General features: G+C 44.7%; 1 protein-coding gene and 1 long non-coding RNA gene across 8 annotated transcripts in view; one reads left to right on the forward strand and one right to left on the reverse strand.

The window, feature by feature from the left end:
• Window positions 1–19365, forward strand: part of LOC118237962 — an 87684-nt gene that overhangs the window by 61275 nt on the left and 7044 nt on the right. Inside the window, exons 3-4 of one of the 3 annotated variants that reach the window (XR_004771103.1) lie at window positions 3147–3255; window positions 4571–8403. The exons of 1 other annotated variant lie outside the window; for it this stretch is intronic. This is a non-coding gene — a long non-coding RNA (uncharacterized LOC118237962). Of the gene's footprint in view, window positions 1–3146; window positions 3256–4570; window positions 8404–14463; window positions 17204–19365 lie in introns of those variants that run through there. One more of the 3 variants, XR_004771105.1, reaches the window with a different exon arrangement.
• Window positions 1–19365, reverse strand: part of Mtmr14 (myotubularin related protein 14) — a 44374-nt gene that overhangs the window by 17350 nt on the left and 7659 nt on the right. For 4 of the 5 annotated variants that reach the window (XM_027429068.2, XM_027429067.2, XM_027429070.2 and 1 more), the window contains exons 3-9: window positions 14581–14689; window positions 11059–11134; window positions 10672–10732; window positions 8965–9087; window positions 7817–7890; window positions 3500–3570; window positions 2863–2937 (exon numbers count right to left, since the gene is read on the reverse strand). In XM_027429068.2, coding sequence (XP_027284869.1) covers window positions 2863–2937; window positions 3500–3570; window positions 7817–7890; window positions 8965–9087; window positions 10672–10732; window positions 11059–11134; window positions 14581–14689 — 589 coding nt within the window. Of the gene's footprint in view, window positions 1–2862; window positions 2938–3499; window positions 3571–7816; window positions 7891–8964; window positions 9088–10671; window positions 10733–11058; window positions 11135–14580; window positions 14690–19365 lie in introns of those variants that run through there. The other variant, XM_027429071.1, reaches the window with a different exon arrangement.

Consider the following 19365-nt stretch of genomic DNA (forward strand, 5'->3'; position numbering starts at 1 on the left):
GACACAACTGCCTATCAGCGTTCTGGGCTGTGCAGAGAGGGTGGCGCATGCCAACGAGAGAGCACTTCCCGGGGGGAGGGGAACATGGTATCTGTAATTGCAATGGTTTTCCCAGGAATTTAACACAGACTCATTTACCTGACCCTCCCAAGCCCCCAGAGAGTTCTGACCCACTTTTAGCAGCTCCAGAGACCTGCTGCAGCATTGTGCTAATAAAGCCATTACCAGCAGGAGCATGAGGGTCTCTTTTAACAACTGACTCGACATGTCAGAAACCCTATTGCCAAGAGATTTCCTATGAGCTGAGATTCTGCAGAGTGAGGACAGGAGCCATGTAGCAGGAAACCTCAGGTTAGGCTTGCTAGTGAAGATAGCAACAGCAAAGGGAGGGGAGGGACCAAGGCCTGGGGCTCAGAACAGCACCAAGCAGTGCAGATCTAAAGGAGACTTTGATCAGGAAGAGACAGCATGTTCCCCGGGCTGGGCCTAGTTATCCATGGGGAGGACTGCACCGGGAAGGCCCTAAACGACACAGCTGAGCTGAGGAATGGGTCTGGCGCCACCAGACTCTAAGCTTTATAGGAGAGTAAAAAAAACAAAAACGTTAGACTACTGAATGTGAATGGGCCTGGCAGTGTGCTAAAAATTTAGGTCCACCCCATGATCATTCCATGCACTGCAGGAAAAAGCCTCTAGGAGTAGGGCAAAGTGAGTGCAAAATTGAGTGGACAACATTGATAACCCACAATGAGGACAGTATAAGGGAACCTGGGACCCCAAAACTAACATGTAGAGAGAGTAGAGTGCACCCCTGGCTGAGATGAGGAGACTCAGTGAGACAAACTGGCTTGACTGCTTCATTCAAAGGAGAATTCCTTTGACATGCCCACCCTGCAATCAGCATGCCTGGAATCACAGTGTCAATGCTCTGAAGTTAGCTAACCCGTGTCTGCTACTCAATGCTGTAAAGGCACTCCAGCACACCTTCTCAGAACACTTACAACCCAGGGCTAATGAGGCCCGGGATAGGGCTGCCAACCCCACTTCCAGGGAAAGGGAAGGTCTACTCAAAGTCAAGGAGCCTAACTGCAGCATCTGCAAGTACTCAGCAGAGCTCTTCCTCTCTTCAGTCCTCCCTTCCTTCCTTTCCTCCCTCCCTCCCAGAAGAGACAGCCATAGCAGGACCAGCACACACAGCTCCTTCTGTCACCCCTATTCAGTGAGTAGTTCAGATTCAATTGGTCACTTGCATAAGGAAAACAAGCAGCTCCAGAGATAACAGAAGGAGGGAAGCTTGGGTAGAGGCCACCTGAGAGCTCTGTACACAAATTGAGGAGCATGCAGGCTCCCCTTGGCTATTTAACCTGTGAAACCATAGCCCAGGACACAGGACCCCATAATCCTACTCTTCAGATCACAATCTAGAGCACTGGCCACTTTCCCTCTCTATTGGTCCTCTTATAGAAACACCAGATATTTCCCTATTGCTTGTACCCAGATAGGTGCATGGGCATCTGAACTGTAATTAAGGCTATTCAGAGAGAAGATAAATCCATGCTGGCAATGTGGCATGGTGAACAGAGGCATTTGCCACCAAGCCTGGTGATCTGAGTTCAGTTCCCAGGAATCCACGTGCAGTAGGATAAGACAAATCCAGCCCTTGCCTTTACAAACTTCCCTTGTAACACATAAGAGAATGGGGCCCCCAGTTGTCTGTGAGGCAGGTCAAGTCTGAGAAAAGGAAACCTTAAGGCTGTGTAGGAGTTGTTCAGTCCAGGACACAAATGAAAATGGTAAGGAGACAAGGTATTTTTGATAATTACTGGCTTAACTGTTCCCATCTCTCTTTTTCCCCACCAGGGTATGGGGTGGGTGGATTTTGAGACAGGGTCTGCTAAGTAGTCCAGGCTGGCCTCAAACTTTAATGATCCTCCCGAGTAAGGGATGACCTCAACACCTGGCTTTCTGTAACAGGGGGTGCGGAGGAGATAGACAAGCTGTGTGGGTCCTCTATTCTGTCCTCATGGAGCTCACAGAAGCAGATCTCTAAATAACTACAGCTCAGTGGAAAATTCCATGATAGATATGCCCAGGGGGTTAATGGGAAGGTAGATACAGGCATCCAACCATCAGGGATGGGGAGAGGAGGCAAATCAGGAAAGTCTTCCTGAAGTGAACACACATTCAAATCCTGAAGGACAAGGTGTCAGTCAGACAGGAGGAAGCTGTGAAGGGGGAAGGCAGGCAGGCAAAGAGAACAGGACGTGGGGAAGGTGGCAGAAGAGCTACTTGTACTGTTTGAGGCAAGCGGCAAGGGAGACTCCCAGCAGCTGTCAGCTTCTGAGGGTTAAACAGTGTGGAGAGCCAGCTCTATCTTTAAGGTTTCTGCAGTCAAATGAGGTCAGGCAGCTCTGCACTTCCTCTAACAGAGCCCATTAAAAAGAAAAATGAAAAGCTGCTAAGCCCAGATGTGGAAGAGCAGGCTTCATGAGGTCCCCTGGAAACAGATCCCCCTGGTGGACACTTATCATCGTGTTACATTTGGAAGACTGACTCTGAGTCTAGAACAAATAAGGAAAGCTGTATATGAAGGTGTACACCTTTATTTAATCCCAGCACTCAGGAGGATTTGGGAGTTCAAGGCTGGCCTGATGGTCTATATAGTGAGCTCTTGGGCTATATGGTGAGACCTTGTCTTAAAAAAAAAAAAAAAAAAAAAGAGATAGTTCAGACAAGCAGTTTCTCTTTGAGCTGGAGGATGTCAGAATACTGTAACATTTGTACAAGGTCTCCAAGGGTGGGCACCAGGGTTCCCTTGGTTACATCATCCCCTCATCCTGCCAGCATGATCAGGTCCCTCACCTGATATTGGCTCCAGTCAATGTTCAGAGACTGAGTCAGGAAGCCAGGGATGTTCAAAGGGGCATCAACGTAGTCCTGAGAATAGAATAGAATAGATTTAATTGGCCAGCAGATGTAGTTGTGGTAACAATAGGTCCCAGCCCTGAAGCTGTATCCAACACAGGTAGGACAGCCCTCCACAGCGCTTGCCTTCTCTGGGCCAGATGCCTAGGGTACTCTGGAACTGATAGCTTAAAAAGCAAAGTGACCAGGTCACTATAGCTGAATGGACTTCTATCTGTCAGACACTGAAGTTTTTGAAGCTGCAAGAAGCAAGAACAAGCAACACCCACCCTCTGGAAGCCCCCTGTGTATGATCTGCTGCTTCCAGTCTTTACACAGAATGGAAGAAGGGTAAGGTCCTTCCCTAACTTGGCTTTAAGACTTTCCCTAATGGTGAGGCAGCCGTGAAAAGGGGAGAGGAAAGAGTGTGTGGTTGAGACATTAACACACACATGCCAGCAGCAGAGGAAGTGAAAGAAAGAGCGAGACTAATGCATGCAAGAACAAAAAAGAAAAGCGTAGTATTTTCCCTGAAAAATTGACTAGCTCTTTGTGGTCTCCTGTTAGATACACAGTTGAATATTATTACTCATACCTGCTTCCAGTTAAATATGAGCCCTTCAGCCATGTAATCACGATCCTTATATTCCTTGAAGAATTCACAGCCTGGGAAAGACGACAAAGTTATGGCATTTCCTGTCCCAGTCAACAGCTCCCTGGCCACCTTTCCCTTTTTTTTTTTTGGTTTTTCGAGACAGGGTTTCTCAAAAAACAGCTTTGGAGGCTGTTCTGGAACTAGCTCTTGTAGACCAGGCTGGTCTTGAACTCAGAGATCCGCCTGCCTCTGCCTCCCAAGTGCTGCCGCCCAGCTCCCTGGCCACCTTTGACCCTAGGTGCTGAGAATTCAAGAGCCACAAGGTCACCAAGCTTTCCGCACTGCTGGCCCTGACTGAAATGGTGAGATCCACAGCCAGAGCAAGCTCTTGGCATCATTATTTCCAGCTATACAAGGTTGCAACTGTCCTTACACTATGTGTTCCCTGGACACTAGAGACACCAAGTCCCTTTATCCTACAAAGTTTCTAGTACCAATCCCAGCAGATAAAGGCAGTGCTCATAGCAGGAGTCCACTTTCTTGTAGAATTGAGGCATCCTTCTTAGCAAATAAGGATAGCAATCCCCAACTACAGGTTTCAGAGAGGACTACATACCCTTACTCCAGAGAGACATGACAGTGCCTGCAAACTTATAAGTGCTCAATGGACACCACTACTGTCAACCCAGCAAGTAAAGGGCACTTTCTCCATCAAACTCCCCCAGAAACTCTGGCAGCTTGAGGCCTCGGCAACAGAGGGAGGAACTGTGCAGAGAAGAGGCTTTAGAAGCAGGCCCAACTTCAAAGTACAGTTTTTTACCCATACCTGTGACATGGAATAAGTTGGTGAACGTCATTAAGCCCTGGTTTTTCTACTTGTGGGATGGCTGTTTTAGGCTGGAATGCAGTAATACATATAAGACAGTATAGTCAGTTGCATAGCTGCTCGGGTACCTGTGACATTCAAATGGCAATAAATAACTGACACCATACTGTTCTTGTGACAGGAACTCTTAGTGCCAACCTCTTAACTAAGTTAACCAACTTTTTGTTTTTGTTTTTTTTGAGCAGGGTCTATGCAGCCCTGGCTGTCCTGGAACTGGCTATACAACAGACTATCCTGGCCTTGAATTCAGAGATCCATACCTACCCTCTACCTCCTAACTGCACCAACCACGCCAGAATTAGTCAAACTCTTGTCTGCAGTAACAGCCAGCTGCCTTGGTCAGAGATGAGGCTTGCCCCTGGGCTATGGCCTGCCTTTGTGGGGTGAACACACTCATTTTGCTAAGTGGGTTCCTGTGGCATCAAGTCACTGGGCAGGGGAAAGCACATGGGGGGTGGGGGAGCAGCTTCTTAGAGTTACTGAGTTCTTGAGCTAATGAGTGTGAAGACTTTTGCAGGCACATGGTTTTGCTACACCAAGTCCAGTGAGGGCCCTTAATTCTGTGAGAAACCAGAGGCCGAATACTCAGAACTCTAGAATGTTTAGGCTTGCCTCAGGGCAAAAAAAGAGGGTCTTTGTGGAGAGAAAAGTAGGGATCCATCTCATGTGCCCAACTTGGCTTTCATACTAATCCCCCAGCCTCAACACTGAGAAGTCAGGAGATAATCTTCAGCCATAATACTTCAGCCTATTTTAGGGTGCCTCACCAGGAGAAAGAATAGCTGTAACTATCAGTCAGGGGCCTTGAGCTTATGAGCCTGGGATAAGAGGAGACACCAACTATCTCTTAGAGCACCATGAAGTGTTCTGTTTTCCCAAGTCCAGACATGCTAGATCAACTCCCAGGCTGAGTTATGATGAAGCCTATGACACACTTTTTTTGTGAGAACTGACAAAACAGACTTGGTACCCAGGGCCATGCCCGATGTCATTATTACATCAAGCTTCTGAACCCACTAGCAGGCAACATAGTAAGGACAAAAGCAGGGGATAGTGTCAATTCACTCCAAGGGAAACAAATCAGTCTTGTGTGGGTGGAGTTTGGCCCCATCTATTGGCACGTTCTGAGGAAGAGTTGGGAGCTCTGCCCATCTCCAGTATAAGTTAAAGTGATACTATCCTTAGTGCCTATTTGAGCCTTGAGGTCGTCACAGGACTCAAGTGACAGTCCTTGAAGGTCAAAGGTAAGACTATTTTTTTGGTGTGAAGCACAGACTGTCAGATCCATAGTCATGATCCATGAATCATATATATCACCATGTATCACTGATCCAACACCACTTTTCTTTCTATAAAAGGTATGACTTTCAATAACAAATTTTGTCAAGTGACCAGGCATGAAGAAAAACTCAAGAACACAGCATGTTGACTAAAAAGTGCTCTGCCGCCTTACCTCCTTATGGCTGTGTCTGGCTATTTTTTATTTTGGATTGTCCCTTGCACCCTCCTCCCAACTCATAAAATCAGATGAAGTACATAAAAATTTGGTGAAGAAATTCAGACTAATCTTTATTTTATGCCATCTTTCCTACTCAGATTTGTAAGTACTATTCCTTAACACAATTGAGAATAGCAAGTAAACTACCCTACTCCTCACCTTTTATTAAGACAGGGTCTCACTATATAGCTCTGGTTGGCCTGCAGCAGACAACACAGAACAGGCTTGAACTTGAATTTATGGCGACTCTCTGCCTCTGCCTCCCATGTGCTTAGATTTTAGCTGTTTGTAGTACGTGCTCCTGTTCACTGTATTGAGTACCATTCTATTATGGAATATACTGCTCTATGGATGGAAGTACCATCATTTACTTAATTCTTATTCTGGTTAATGAAACTGTGCCCTTTATTTTGCTATTATAAGCAGACATCACATCAGTCCTAAGCCAGATGGACTGTGGCCTATTAATACAGGTTAACAAAGAGTATTAACACCTGGAGTCATTAGTAACTTGCCAAACTAAAAAGAGTCCCTGCACTACTGATATTGGAATGACACAATGGTACTAACACTTGTAGCAGAACGTAGCCATGCCCTTTTTGGAACTCAGATATAAACAAGCATACAGATGCCTGCTCCTCAGGAACCACATAGTATCACATGGAGTAGCTGAGGCTATGACTCCCTAGTAGCCTCTCCTTGGAGGATACTAGGTCTGAAGGATCCGCAGAGCCCCGGCTGGCTCTAGCACAGAACGCAAAGGCATCAAGTGAGGAATGAAAGCTTTTGGAACAAGAAACCTTTGCCACAGTGTGTGGATCCAGCATTGGCAAGCCCAGTGGCATCTTCATAACCTACATCAGCCCAAAGCTGCTCTTAAGCAACAGAAGGTTTCAAGAGCCTTTCTTCCCACAAATTCCTCAGTAGAACCATAATTTACAGAGTGTATTAGGGATGGGTCTCTCACTTTATTCTGAAAAAAAAAAAAACGTCATTATTCTCATGCTATCAAGGATGAAAATGATGCTCAAAAAGGTTGAGGGGCTGGTTCAAGGGCACCAAACACAAAGCTGGCAGAAAAGAGTTTCATAGACTGCACAGAGGACACTGAGGATACCAGATCAAGAGTAGATCTGAAGACCACACAAGCATCAAGCTGAACTTGCAGTTCTATGAGAGCCTATTGCAGCCTGCTCTTTCTACTGGCTACGTGGCTCTGAGACTAGGAAGTAGAGTCCAAGCCCAAGCTAAAGGAAGATGTCAATCAGAAATGGTAGAGGTTAGGAGGAAGGGCACTCCTTGATGTGATTGACAAATCTTGGCACTGTTGTTCAGTGACCAGGCAGGGATGGTAGGGACTACAGTATCACATAGCTACAGTTTCCAGTGTGAGAATACAGCCTGACAGACAGAGGATTGTGCGGCAGAGATGCAAAGCAGCTCTGTGGATACCAAGGTGCCATGCAGTGCTGGGAGGTTACTATACAATTACTGATAACAGTACTTTTTGTTTTTCTGTCCCATAAACATTGTCTGGGGTGATATCCACCAATAGCTCTGGACATACACGAGAAGATACACAGCATATGGGCCAGAGCATCATGAATGATGGCTGTGTATGAACATGTCATTTCCTCTTACGTGCATAGGCCATATGAATACACATATCTAGTCTTTTTCAAGCCCTGACATATGTGAGGGAAACTGAAGGTTAGAGAGGTTAACTTTCTCAAGGTTGTGGCTCATGAATAGCAAGACCAGGTCACTCCTGACCACCACTCCCTGGACAAACATACAACTCTGTAGGATCCTGCCTAACCCTCAAGCATGAGTGCTGTGACTTGGAGCCCAAATGTCCATGCTGCCTGATACAGCACCTCCCAAACAGCTCCCAGGACACCTAGGCACAGCAAGTGTGACCCTGGTTTCCTACCTGGATATGGGATAGAGAGAAGAGTGAAATCTGCATAGCGCTGGGCTTTGTCCACTTTCTCAGAGGAGGTTACACTATAAGACAGGGACATAATGTGTTATTGCATTCCAATACATACACAGACTATTTCCCAAACGAGTGTCACAATTTCTTACAATGACGTTTTTGCTAAAAAGCTATTCTTCAGACTTAGGAATGACACCCTCAGCAGCAAACAATTAAGAACTCTTCCCTATCCCCACTTTAACAACTCAAATAAGAGGTCTTTTTCATTCTAACAAAGCAACAGGCCTCAGCCAGTACCCAGGATTGGAGGATAACCTTCCATATCATCCGCTCCATGGAGGCACGAGGCACATCCACTCTTGGTCCTGAGGGTGGGACAGAGCTGGACAGTAGGAAGGACTTCTCTACCTCCAAAGGCCACTCCTAAACATGGGAACATGGAGCTTAGAGTAGTTGCACACTTGTCATCCCAGGATTTGGGAGGCAGAGCCAGGATGATCCTCACAAATTCAAGGTCAGTGTGGGCTACATAGTGAGTTTAAGGCCAGATAAGGCCTTCAAGACCCTATCTCAAAAATACAAAGAGCAAAACAAAGTAATATTAACAAATAAAAAGCAAAATAAACCAAATAAAATCTCCCACAAAAATACAAAAAAAAAAAAACCCAAAAAAACAAAAACCCAAAATATAACAGAGGCAAGGAAGATGGCTCAGTTGGTAAAGAACATGCTATGCCTGCATGAGGACTTGAGTTCAGATTCCCAGCACCTATGTAAAAAGCTGAAGTGGCTGCAAACACCTGTAACCACAGTGATGTCAAAGAGACAGGAGGATCCGTTGACTTTCTAGCCAACCAGGCCAGCTGAACTGGTGAGCTCCAGGCTTATTGAAAGACTGTCTTGAAAAATCAGGTCAAGAATGACTGGGGAACATATCTGATGTCAATCTTTGGCCTCCACATGTACCAGCACATATGTGTGTATGAAGGCACATCAGGACTGTTTCAAAATGCAGTCAGAGAGGCTGCACAGATGGCCCTTACACCATCCACCATGCCAGAATGGCCATGCACTGTAGGCCAATCCTGAAAATTGTGAACACGCAGCCTGAGCCTACTTCACGCCAGATGCCCTGTACTCACTTCATGCCAAACTTCACCTTCTTGTTCTCCACCATCAGGTCACAGATGTACTTGACTGACAGGTATCGAAGCAGCCTGATATCATGGCCTCTCACTTTATCAAAAAGGTGTGTGTCACCACTTCTGAAATAAATAGCCAGAGAAATCAGTTGAGATCCATGTTGACTCAGCAGTATGGGGTAGGGAGCTATTTTAGGAAGTATGGACGAAAACCTGTGTTCGATTGTCCAGAAGTCAGAGAGGGGTTAGGAAAGGTGACTTTCCAAGAGATTATCCCTATCTCGGGACATGTTTCAAAGAAGAGCAATTTGCAGCAGAGTGGGAAAGTGCTTTCTGCACTGCTTGACATTAAGCCAGAAGACTCAAGATAATCTCAGTTCTAAAAGGCATCGGGCTGGTGGCTCAGACTCTTTAAGCTTCCATTAGAGTTCATCTCCACCTCCCTCTTTTCCTTCCATTTAGAACCATTTTTAGCCATATGCCTTACAAACATAACAGACTGAAATTCTTCAACAGATTAAAGACTTTTTAGGGTGATTTGACCAATTGATTGTGAAATACTAGGGAAGTGTATTCCTACTTACCAGGCCTTTGAAGGAGGGGAAAAAAAACAAAAAAAAAACCACCTTTAAATTCTCAGGCTACTTTCTGTTCAGCCATGCAGATATGGCAACAGTAGAAATAGTAAACAGTCACTGTAATGTGTTTTTAATGCCTTCTTCCTGCTATCAGTCAGTTGCCTCCCTAAGAACTGTATGCTGTAGATGACCTGGCCAAGGAAGAAGTCACCTGACCTCAGAGGAAGCCAAACATTCTTGAGCACAAGCCAGAGCTACTGCTTTCAAAGCCAACTGAAGAACTTGGGCATAGCTAAGTACCAGAGCCACAATTTGGGCAGCTGATCTTACTAGGGTGCGCATGTACATTCCAGAAATGCTGGATACCAGCTGAAGACTTTCCACCATGTGGTAGCAACCACACAAAGGAGATTTGTAGGCTTGTTCAGTTAAAAACCATTTGAAAGGAATAGAGTGTGAACAAGCCCCATTTTTTTCCCTTTAAAGAGAACTCAGTACTCTAAAATCCTAGAGTTTGGGAAATGATGACAGAACTAAGAGTTCAAGGCCATCCTTACCTACACAGGAAATTCAAAGCCAGGTTGGACTACACAAGATCGTGTCTCAAAATGCCAAAAACCAGCCAGCCATTGTGGTTTTATGAAACTATCTCAAATGTTGCCCCCACCCCCAAATACATACACCAAAGGAGGAAAAAAGGGTGTGTGACTCAAATTGCAATTGTGGGATACAGTGGCTAATGAGGTCTTTACCCCAACCCTGTAATTCAGTGCTAGTGTGCTGTGTGACAACTGGCAGGTTCATACTTAGCAGAACAGCTGCATACTGCCACTATGTAGGGTTCTAAACAAAGACAGACAACTAGGGACAACTTCAGACCTGTAGCACAGAAAGCCTGAGGTCATGTGCTGCAATCCTGCTGTAGACCGCTCATGTATCCATTAGTGTTTTGATGAAGCTACTGGGTGGACTTCAACAGTGCTATTTTGAAGATATGGAATTGGAAGCGGGGCAAAGAGCCAATCCACTTATCCAGATCTGAGATGAATACCCACTGCCAGAAGGGCATGGCTGCCAACCAGGAACCCATCCCGACCCAAGCTCCTACCCACAGTGACCCCGCACTAACCGAAGAGCACAGTCCTCCTCCGTGACATCATCCACATCTGCCCAGGTATCATCTGTTCCCCCTGCCAGAGAAACCAGTCTGTCAGCACTGAGGCTGGTAGCATAGGCTCTACCCAGAGGTATTCTTACCAGCCTCCTTCCTTGCAGGGCCAAATGCAGGCAGAACCAACCTGCCACTACCCCAGGTTCAGCCCTCATGTCCATCAGAACCACGTGCCCATCTGTGTAGCAGTCTGCTTTATGTCTGAAGTGAATCCCTGGTTTCTGCTCAGTGCAGTGCCCTGTTCTCAACCCTGCTTCATCACATCTTCTCACACCACTGTGGCAAGATGAGTCCCTCTCACTAGGTTTTCACTCTTATACCCATAAAAGGCTGTTCAATATTCACCTGAGAAAAAATAGTTGTATCCAGAGCGTCCATACAGCTCTCCCCATCCAGCCAGTGTGGCTGACCTGCAAATGTGCTAGGAGACAAATAGCATTTTTGGGTCAGATGATTTCTGAAACATGCAGAGCTTAAGGAATGCCTAGTGCTCCTTACCAGCATTGAGACTACCACATTCAGTCTGAAGGATGCCTAGAACTTATTAGCCTACAGACTCTACACCAAAGTGTTCACTCTCCCGGATTCCAGGCACCAATGTTACTTACAATGATAAGACTTGGAGGATACACACACACACCCACACACACCCACACACCCACACCCTACCCACCCCACCAGGTAATGGGCACATTACTGACAAATGACCACCATCTTCTCACTGAACTCTCAGAAAACTGGCCCAGGGAGGTTAAGGGATGTGAACAATCACATAAGCAAGGGTCAGGATAGTACTGGCCCAAGCTCACATACCTCCAAGGGCCTGTTATTAATTTGGAACTTTTTAGCATAGAGGGCAACTTTTATACTGAGGGAAACAATTAAAATAACCTGGGATCTTAATTTTTAAAAAGAAATTGATAGTTTTGATGATATGTGGCTAATCTCAGCACTGAGGAGAAGAGGCAAGGGCATCAGAAGTTCAAGGCCAGCCACAGTACCATAGTGGGTCCGAGGCCATCCTGGGGTTCATGAGACTATCTCAAAAGAAAAAAAAAAAAAATTCCAATGAAGTACAGTGTGGTGGTGCATGCCTTTAATACCAACACTTAGGAGGCAGAGGCAGGCACATCTGAGTTCAAAGTCAGTCTGGTCTACATAGCAAGTCAGTCCTAGGACAGCCAGGGCTACAGAGAAATTCTGTCTCAAAAAAACAAACAAAAAACAAACCCCACAAACCTCCAAACTATCAAGGAAAGACAGTAGCTATTAAAACGACTGAGAGATGAAGCCAGGACCTTGTACATGCTAGGATAGTGCTCTACTACTAAGTCCCCACCCTGCCTTGCTTAAATGTTTTTACTTTATCATGGAAGGGATCATTTTAGAGTTGGAATTCTAAAAGCCAGGCAACAGTATCTTTCTTTAAAAAGTCTGTATTTGTACATCTGCATGATGTGTGTGTGTGGGCACTCATGCCACAGTGTGTGTCACAGGACAATTTGGTTTAGTTAGTTCTCTCCACCCACCTTTATGTGAGTTCTGAATATCAAAACTCAGGTTGCTAGGCTTGTACAGTGGGCACCTTTATCCACTGAGCCATCTTGCTGGCCTATAAATGTCATTATTTAATTTTAAGACTATGTCTGTAATAGTGTGTTAAAATCCAGTAGTGTTTCAGGGGGAATGGAAGAGGTTTAGTGACATGGAAGCAAGCCAATCTAGTCTGACTGAAGATCAGGAGAAATGCCCTATTGCATTAAAAGAAAAGGGAAGATGTAAGGTGATAGAGCTTCTGAATGTGTGACACAATTTGGCAGTATAAAGTGGGCTTCTGAAAGATGACAAAATACTGTCTACTGTAGGGTTCTCATCTTCCCATAAGGTAACAGAAGTAAACGACTACCTGCTGCATGAAATGGGTGCAGGTGGGACTCACTAGGTCAACTGGTTCTTGCTGGGGGTCGAGTAGGAAAAACATAAGCAGCTGGGTACCATCTGGGGGAAAACTGAGTGGGTTCCTAGAGATGTGGCCTCTTTGCATTTTCTGCTTTCCCCTGTGTTTGAGCTCCAATCAACACCTTACTGTTTCCCAGGACCCTGCCAGGAGATCACTAATGCTTCCAAGGTAGTATCTTTTTTATGCCAATCTCTGCTTGTAGACTCTGTTCCAGAAGCCCATGGAGAAAGGCTAGGGCTGAATTTCCTGCTGGTCTAAGCAAAATAAACTATAGTGAGGGCTACCTAACATTTCCTGGGTCTAACAGCATGCAAAAAGCAGATTAAACTGTTAACTGTTGGGTATAGTAGCATAGGCTTGAAATCTTTGGGAATCTCCACCTTTGGAGTTATATACCAAAGGATAGGGGGTTAAGGCCAGTCTTGGCTACAAAGTGAGGTCCTGTCTCAAAGTAAAATTACTTGCTAAAGGCTTGTTGTGCAACCATGAGAACTTGAGTTTGGGTCCCCTAACACCCACATAAAGAGCCAGGTGTGGCAGTGCACATCTATATAACCCTAGAGGTAGGAGGTGGAGACAGAACATGGCTAGAGCTAACTGGCCAGGAAGCACCACTGAATGGGGCCACTCCAGGTTCATGAGAGATATTGGCTCAAAAAAAGGTAGAAAGGGATTGAGAGAATGACACCCAATTGTGTGCACACACAGGCCATACATTCATAGCCATTAAATAAATGCCAAACTTGGTGGCTCAAGCCTGTATTCCCAGCACTTAGGAGGCTGAAGTAGGAGGACTGCTTTTAGTTTTCTTCCTCTTTGCTTCACAGATCTGACAAGTAGAGGGAATTTACTTCCTAGTATTTCACAATCCACTGATAGGTCTGAAAAGCTCTTACCTGTTGAATTTCAACCTATCACATTCATAAGTCATGAGACTAAGAATGGTCCTGGGGAGGAGGCAGAGGTTGAACTCTGATGGAAGCTTAAAGAATATCCCAGAACTTAAAGAATATCAGGGAGGGTAAGGCAGAAGGAATGTTATCAATTTAAGGAAAGCCTGGGCTGCTGAGCAATACAGTCATTTATAAAAGAAATCAGATGTTTTGGGTATTCTGCTTGTTAATTAACAAATGACAAAGCTCCACCTAGCTCTTTGTTTCAGCTCAGAGCTGAAATTATATCAATGCCCCACAGTGATTCACAAGTCCACATCAGAGGGCAGGATAAATGTATTTCTCATTCTTCTCTATAAGACACAAAAGCTTAGAGAGCCCAGGCTGACTCTGAACTCGATTTCCTGCCTCTACCTTCCCAGTGTGCACTTCCATGCCCGACTCAAATCCTAGTTCTCTTACTGTATTAACTTGATCAACTTACTTAGCTACTCTGAACCAAAAGATAGTAAGACAGGTAAATGAGATCATATTATAAAGCTACCTTAACAGTTCTGTTGAGCATATGAACTGCAAGGATCAGGACTTTTGTCTGTATTACAGGATATTATTCAAGTTCTGAGATATTGAATGTGTACTTTGTGCCAGGCACTAAGTACCTGGCTAATCACATGACTGAAAGAAGGGACAGCAGAATATTATCTGCTTTAATGTACTCTGTAAACCAATGATGTAGGCTGGTAGAATAAACTGAGCCCACCTGCAGGCAGTGTCAGGATCTGACCTGACAGTCTCGCTCTATTGAATGGAGTAGGGAGGCTCTGGTGTTGCATCCCTTCCCTATCTGAAAACTGTCCTCCTTTAGTCAGAAATGATCTGTTTCTCTGTTTTCCACAGTGCCAGGTGTCCAACAACCAACTATCCTGCCCTTGGCAGTTAGAGAATAAAAAGGCTCTGCAACTGTACATGAAGTACATGAAGAGGACAGCAAATGAGGCTGTGGGTGGGCCTTACCTTGCCTTTGAACAGGATCACTGGGCAGACAAACCGTCCTCTGCACCTGGCCATCTTGCTGCGATGGATGAGGTCTTGCAGCTTGCTCACCTGCACGGTGCTCTGGAACCTAACACACAGGCAGAAGAGGCAGATCAGCTGGCTTCTGGATGGGCATTCATGCAGGAATGTCTGTTCACAAAGATGCAAAGGACGCCTACACATGTGTTAAGACTCTTTGGAATTCTGTTTATAAGACAAGTTCTCACTATATAGCTGAGGCAGACCTTGAATTCACTGTGTAGCTCAGGCTAGCCTTAAACTATATGGCCTAAGCTAGCCTTGAATTTATAGCAAGGCTCTTAGCTCAATTTCCCAAGTGCTGTGATAACAAGCAGTCTCTACCATGCTAAATTTTAGTTATTGAAAAAATTTAGCAAATGACATTTCTAAATTTCAGATCACTGATATATTGAGTTTTTCAAAAAAAGAAAAACTGTTAAGTATTATAATCCAAGTCACCCTGATTTTAGAGTCTTTCCAATGAAAAAATAAGGTCATACAAAGGGCTGAGGCAGCCCTTTGGTATAAGTTCAAAGCTGCCTGGGCTACATAGCGAGTTCAGACCAGCCAGACTCACATAAGATTGCCTCAAAACACAAACCCCTTCCCCAGCAAAAGCACACACAAAAATCCCTCAATCAAAATCAAGCAAATGGGGGCTAGATATGGATCAATAGTTAAGACACTGATTGCTCTTCCAGAAAACCTGGGTTTAATTCACAGCACCCACAGGGCAGCTCACAACTGTCTGTAACTCCAGTTCCAGGGGATATGACACCCTCAAACAGACATGCAGGCAGAACACCCATACACATAAATAAAATTAATTGGTTAATTAATTTAAAAAACCAAACAAATGAAAACACCCAAAAGGAAATGGGATCCAGCAAACGACACCAGCACCAAATAACACTTCTCTAAAAAAGAAACAGCACTGGCATGTGAGTATTCAGGAGGATCTCATTAGCCAGCCAGGCTACCTGGTAAGTGCCAGGCTTAGTGAGAGACCCTGCCTCAAAATATAAGGTGGTATGTGAAATGGAAAGACTTCTGCCTCCACAAACACTTCCACACACACATAAACATCCACATACATACACCACACATGGAGAGAAACAAGAGGAAGGACAGAGCTATTGAGTGACTGACCACTCAGAAGGAAAGCAAGGGTCTTCCTTACAGAAAGCTCAGTCCCTCCACATGCTGATCCTTCAGATGATCCTGTTACCACAGCTCAGGGCACATGCCCTGAACAGTGTTTCAGGACAGATTAGTGACACTCACGGATCTGTGGCTTCTTTTTAAGTGACTCCAATGGTAATGCAGGTAATACACGCATAGTTTTAGGCTGGTGTTATATGTTTGTTATCTCAGCAGTAAGGAGGGAAGGGCAGCAAGAAGTTCAAAGATAGCCTGATTTACACAATCTCCAAAAAAAAAACAAAAACAAAACAAACAAAACAAGCCTGCCAGGTGGTGGCCGCTTTAATCCTTGGGAGGCAGGGGCAAGTGGAGCTCTGAGTTTGAGGCTAGCTTGGTCTACAGAGGGAGTTCCAGGACAGCCAAGGTGATGCAAAAACCCTGTCTCAACCCCCCTCACCTCCCCCAACAGAAAAAGAAACACAAAACAAAACAAAAGCTTAGCGGTCTTGAAAACAAACTGGGCCATGGTGGTGTATACCTATAGTTCTAGTTCTCAAGAGCAAACAGGAAGGATCACAAGGTTACAGCAAGTTAAGAGGTCAATGTAGGGACCCTACATTGACCTATGTGGGAAGGCTATTTCAAAACAATCCAACAAAAAACAAAACACACAACAACAACAACAAAACCCAAACAACCCATAGCTGACTTCTGAGTCGGGTTCTCATATAGCCCAGACTGGTCTCAAACTCCTGAGTCTATCACTTCCACTTCCCAAGTGCCGGAGTTATTGGTATGCACCACTATGCCTGGCTCTCCTACTGTTCAATTTGTAGGAAAATATATAAAGGCTCCTGCCCCTACACCATGGCTTGAGATTGTAATTACTATCAAGTGGAAGCATCTGAAATTGAAGTCGAAACAATTTTTAAAAGGCAATGAGGTTGGGAGTCAGGATAGATAGGGACATGGTTGAGATGTATGGAAGAATTTGAGATGGGGAGAAGCAGGGCAATTAAAATATACTGTATGCATGTATGAAAATTTCTAAGAATACATTAAGATATATTTTACAAAGTCATATGCCAGGCCTAGTAGCACACACTTGAGATTTCAGTCACTTCATGGGAAGTTGAGGGGAGGGGTGGGCAAAGCTGGGGATTGATCACAAATCCAAGTTCTGTCTGAGTTAGAGTAAGGTCAAGGTCAGCCTCCAAAATTTACCAAAACTCAGTCTCAAAATGGCAAGGGCTAGTGGGATGGTTCTGCAGGTAAACATTCTTGGCATGCAAGCCTAACTACCTGAGTCTAACCCAAAGACCCCATATACACAGGGAAGAGAATTGGCTTCATAAAGTTTGCCTGTGACCTGTACGTGAATGCCCTACCTTCCATATCATATACATATGTACAGTAGTAAATAAAAATTTAAAATACAGCTTTGTGGTATGGCATTTGCCATAGGTTCAATTCCCAGACCTAAAAACTAAGGTGGGGCAGGAGAATGTGTATTCAAACAAAAGCCAGTTTAATGATCATGCAAAACAAAAAGACTAAGGATGGAGTGGAGCACTCCTCCTATGGAGCCCCTCTCACTCTTACTGTTTTCTCACTTCCATTTAAATCAACACTTGTTCTACAAAAAACAAAAGAACCAAGGAGGTTTAAGAAGACTAATATCCCCATGTATATCTTTCTGGGAGGTCAGGTTTATATTATAACTTTTATAACTCTTTAGTGAAGAAGAATGGCAAGCTTTGGGAGGCTACAGTGCCTTTTTCAATCAAGCTCCCACAGATAGGATGGCACTGACTCACCAACAAATCCTGCAGCTGAGAAGTCAGATGCTGCTGCTCTTCCTGACTCAGTTTCTCTATGATACGTAAAGACACTTAGTCAAAGACAAGTGCATCACTAAATTCTAGGAATATCAAGCAGAGCACATAGCTGTGCTGCTAGTGCCCAGCTTCCCACCTACCTGGTCACCATACCTTTCTCTCAGCCTTGTCAGCACTCTGCTGCACTGACCTCTCAGGTAGTTCACCGCCCCCTCTGCACCTAATCCCAGAATGTGGGAAATAGAGGAAGGTGAATCAGGAGTTCAAAGTCAGCCTTAACTACACTGAGTTAAAGCCAGCCTGGGCTAAATTATGAGACCTTATCTCAAAAAGAAACAGAAAAGCAGGGTGGTGAGAGATCGTCAGTGCTTAAAAGCACTTACTGCACAGCTCTGAGGGCTTAAGCTTGAATACTAACACCCTAACAAGCTGGGCACGATCTCATGTGCCACTCTAACACCAGTATTGTTGGAAGCAGGGCTGGAAAAATGAGAACTCTTTCAGGGAGAGACCTTCAAACAAATAAGGCAGAGTGCGACTGATGAGCACAGTGTTCTCTGGCCTTCATGCTTGGGCACAGGCACATGCACCCCACTCACACCCATATACCACACTCACACCTTTTTTTTTTTTTTTTTTTTTTTTTTTAAGGTCGGAAATCAGAACTCCACTTGGTAGTGTACACTTGTAACCCTAGTTGTTCTTAGGCAGTAGAGGCAGGAAGGTCAAGAATTCAAAGTCATATTGACTCTATAAACAATTCAAGCCAAGCCTGGGATATGTGATATTCTGTCTTGTATGTCCAAACATACAAAAACCTCTCATCTGATTCTCCCAGGTTAAGTTTTTTTTTTTTTTTTTTTTTTTGTTTTGAAACAGGATTTCTCTGTATTGCTTTGGAGATTGTCCTGGAACTTGCTTTGTAGACCAGGCTGGCCTCGAACTCGGCGATCCACCTGCCTCTGCCTCCCGAGTGCTGGGATTAAAGGTGTACACTACCAACGCCCAGCTACAGGTTAAGTTCTTGCATTCAGCAAAGTCTCCTTAAAGCTAACACAGAAGGCTGAAACAATAGTTCTAGGCCAGCCTATGCTATATAGGGTGAGACTGGATCTCATAAAAGCATCTACCAACACACATGCACCACAAACACAGAAATAACACCAGCATTTACCTCTGAACTTAGGGCTCTGAGCTGACTGCTTTGTTGTTGCTATCAAGACAGAGTGTCTTTATGTACCCCAGGCTGTCCTCAGGCTGAAAATTCTGCCTCAGCTTCCCAGGACCGGGATTATGCATGGATTCTGAGTTCTTTATAGTGTAAGGACATTCACTTTCTATTAGGCTAGATTATGGCTTATCTGCCTGGCCACTAGTCAAGAACCAGTTCTGTTTCTGCTTTCTCACTAGTTCCTGTTTTCATCTCACTATCACTTGCCAGTGAATTGTCTGGCATATGACCATACCTGGATGAACATTGTATGCTTACACATTTGTATCTACCATCAGGTGAAGTTTCCTTTGCTATTTGTTGTTGGAGACTAAACCCAGGGCCTGTCTCTGAGCTAAATCTCTAGTCCTCTCCTTTGGTATTATTTAATTGGTTTAACTTTTTTTTTTCTTCATGAATATCATTTGCTCAACAAAACTACTTTCAAAGCATGGTGTGGTAATACATGACCACAACTGCTATTTCTCTTGTGGCCAAGGCATGAAGACTGGGTGTATGTGGAACAACCAGCCTACTTTAGGAATGTTGTAG

The sequence above is a fragment of the Cricetulus griseus genome, chromosome 8 (assembly GCF_003668045.3).
Source record: "Cricetulus griseus strain 17A/GY chromosome 8, alternate assembly CriGri-PICRH-1.0, whole genome shotgun sequence".
In the NCBI taxonomy this organism is placed as follows: domain Eukaryota; kingdom Metazoa; phylum Chordata; class Mammalia; order Rodentia; family Cricetidae; genus Cricetulus; species Cricetulus griseus.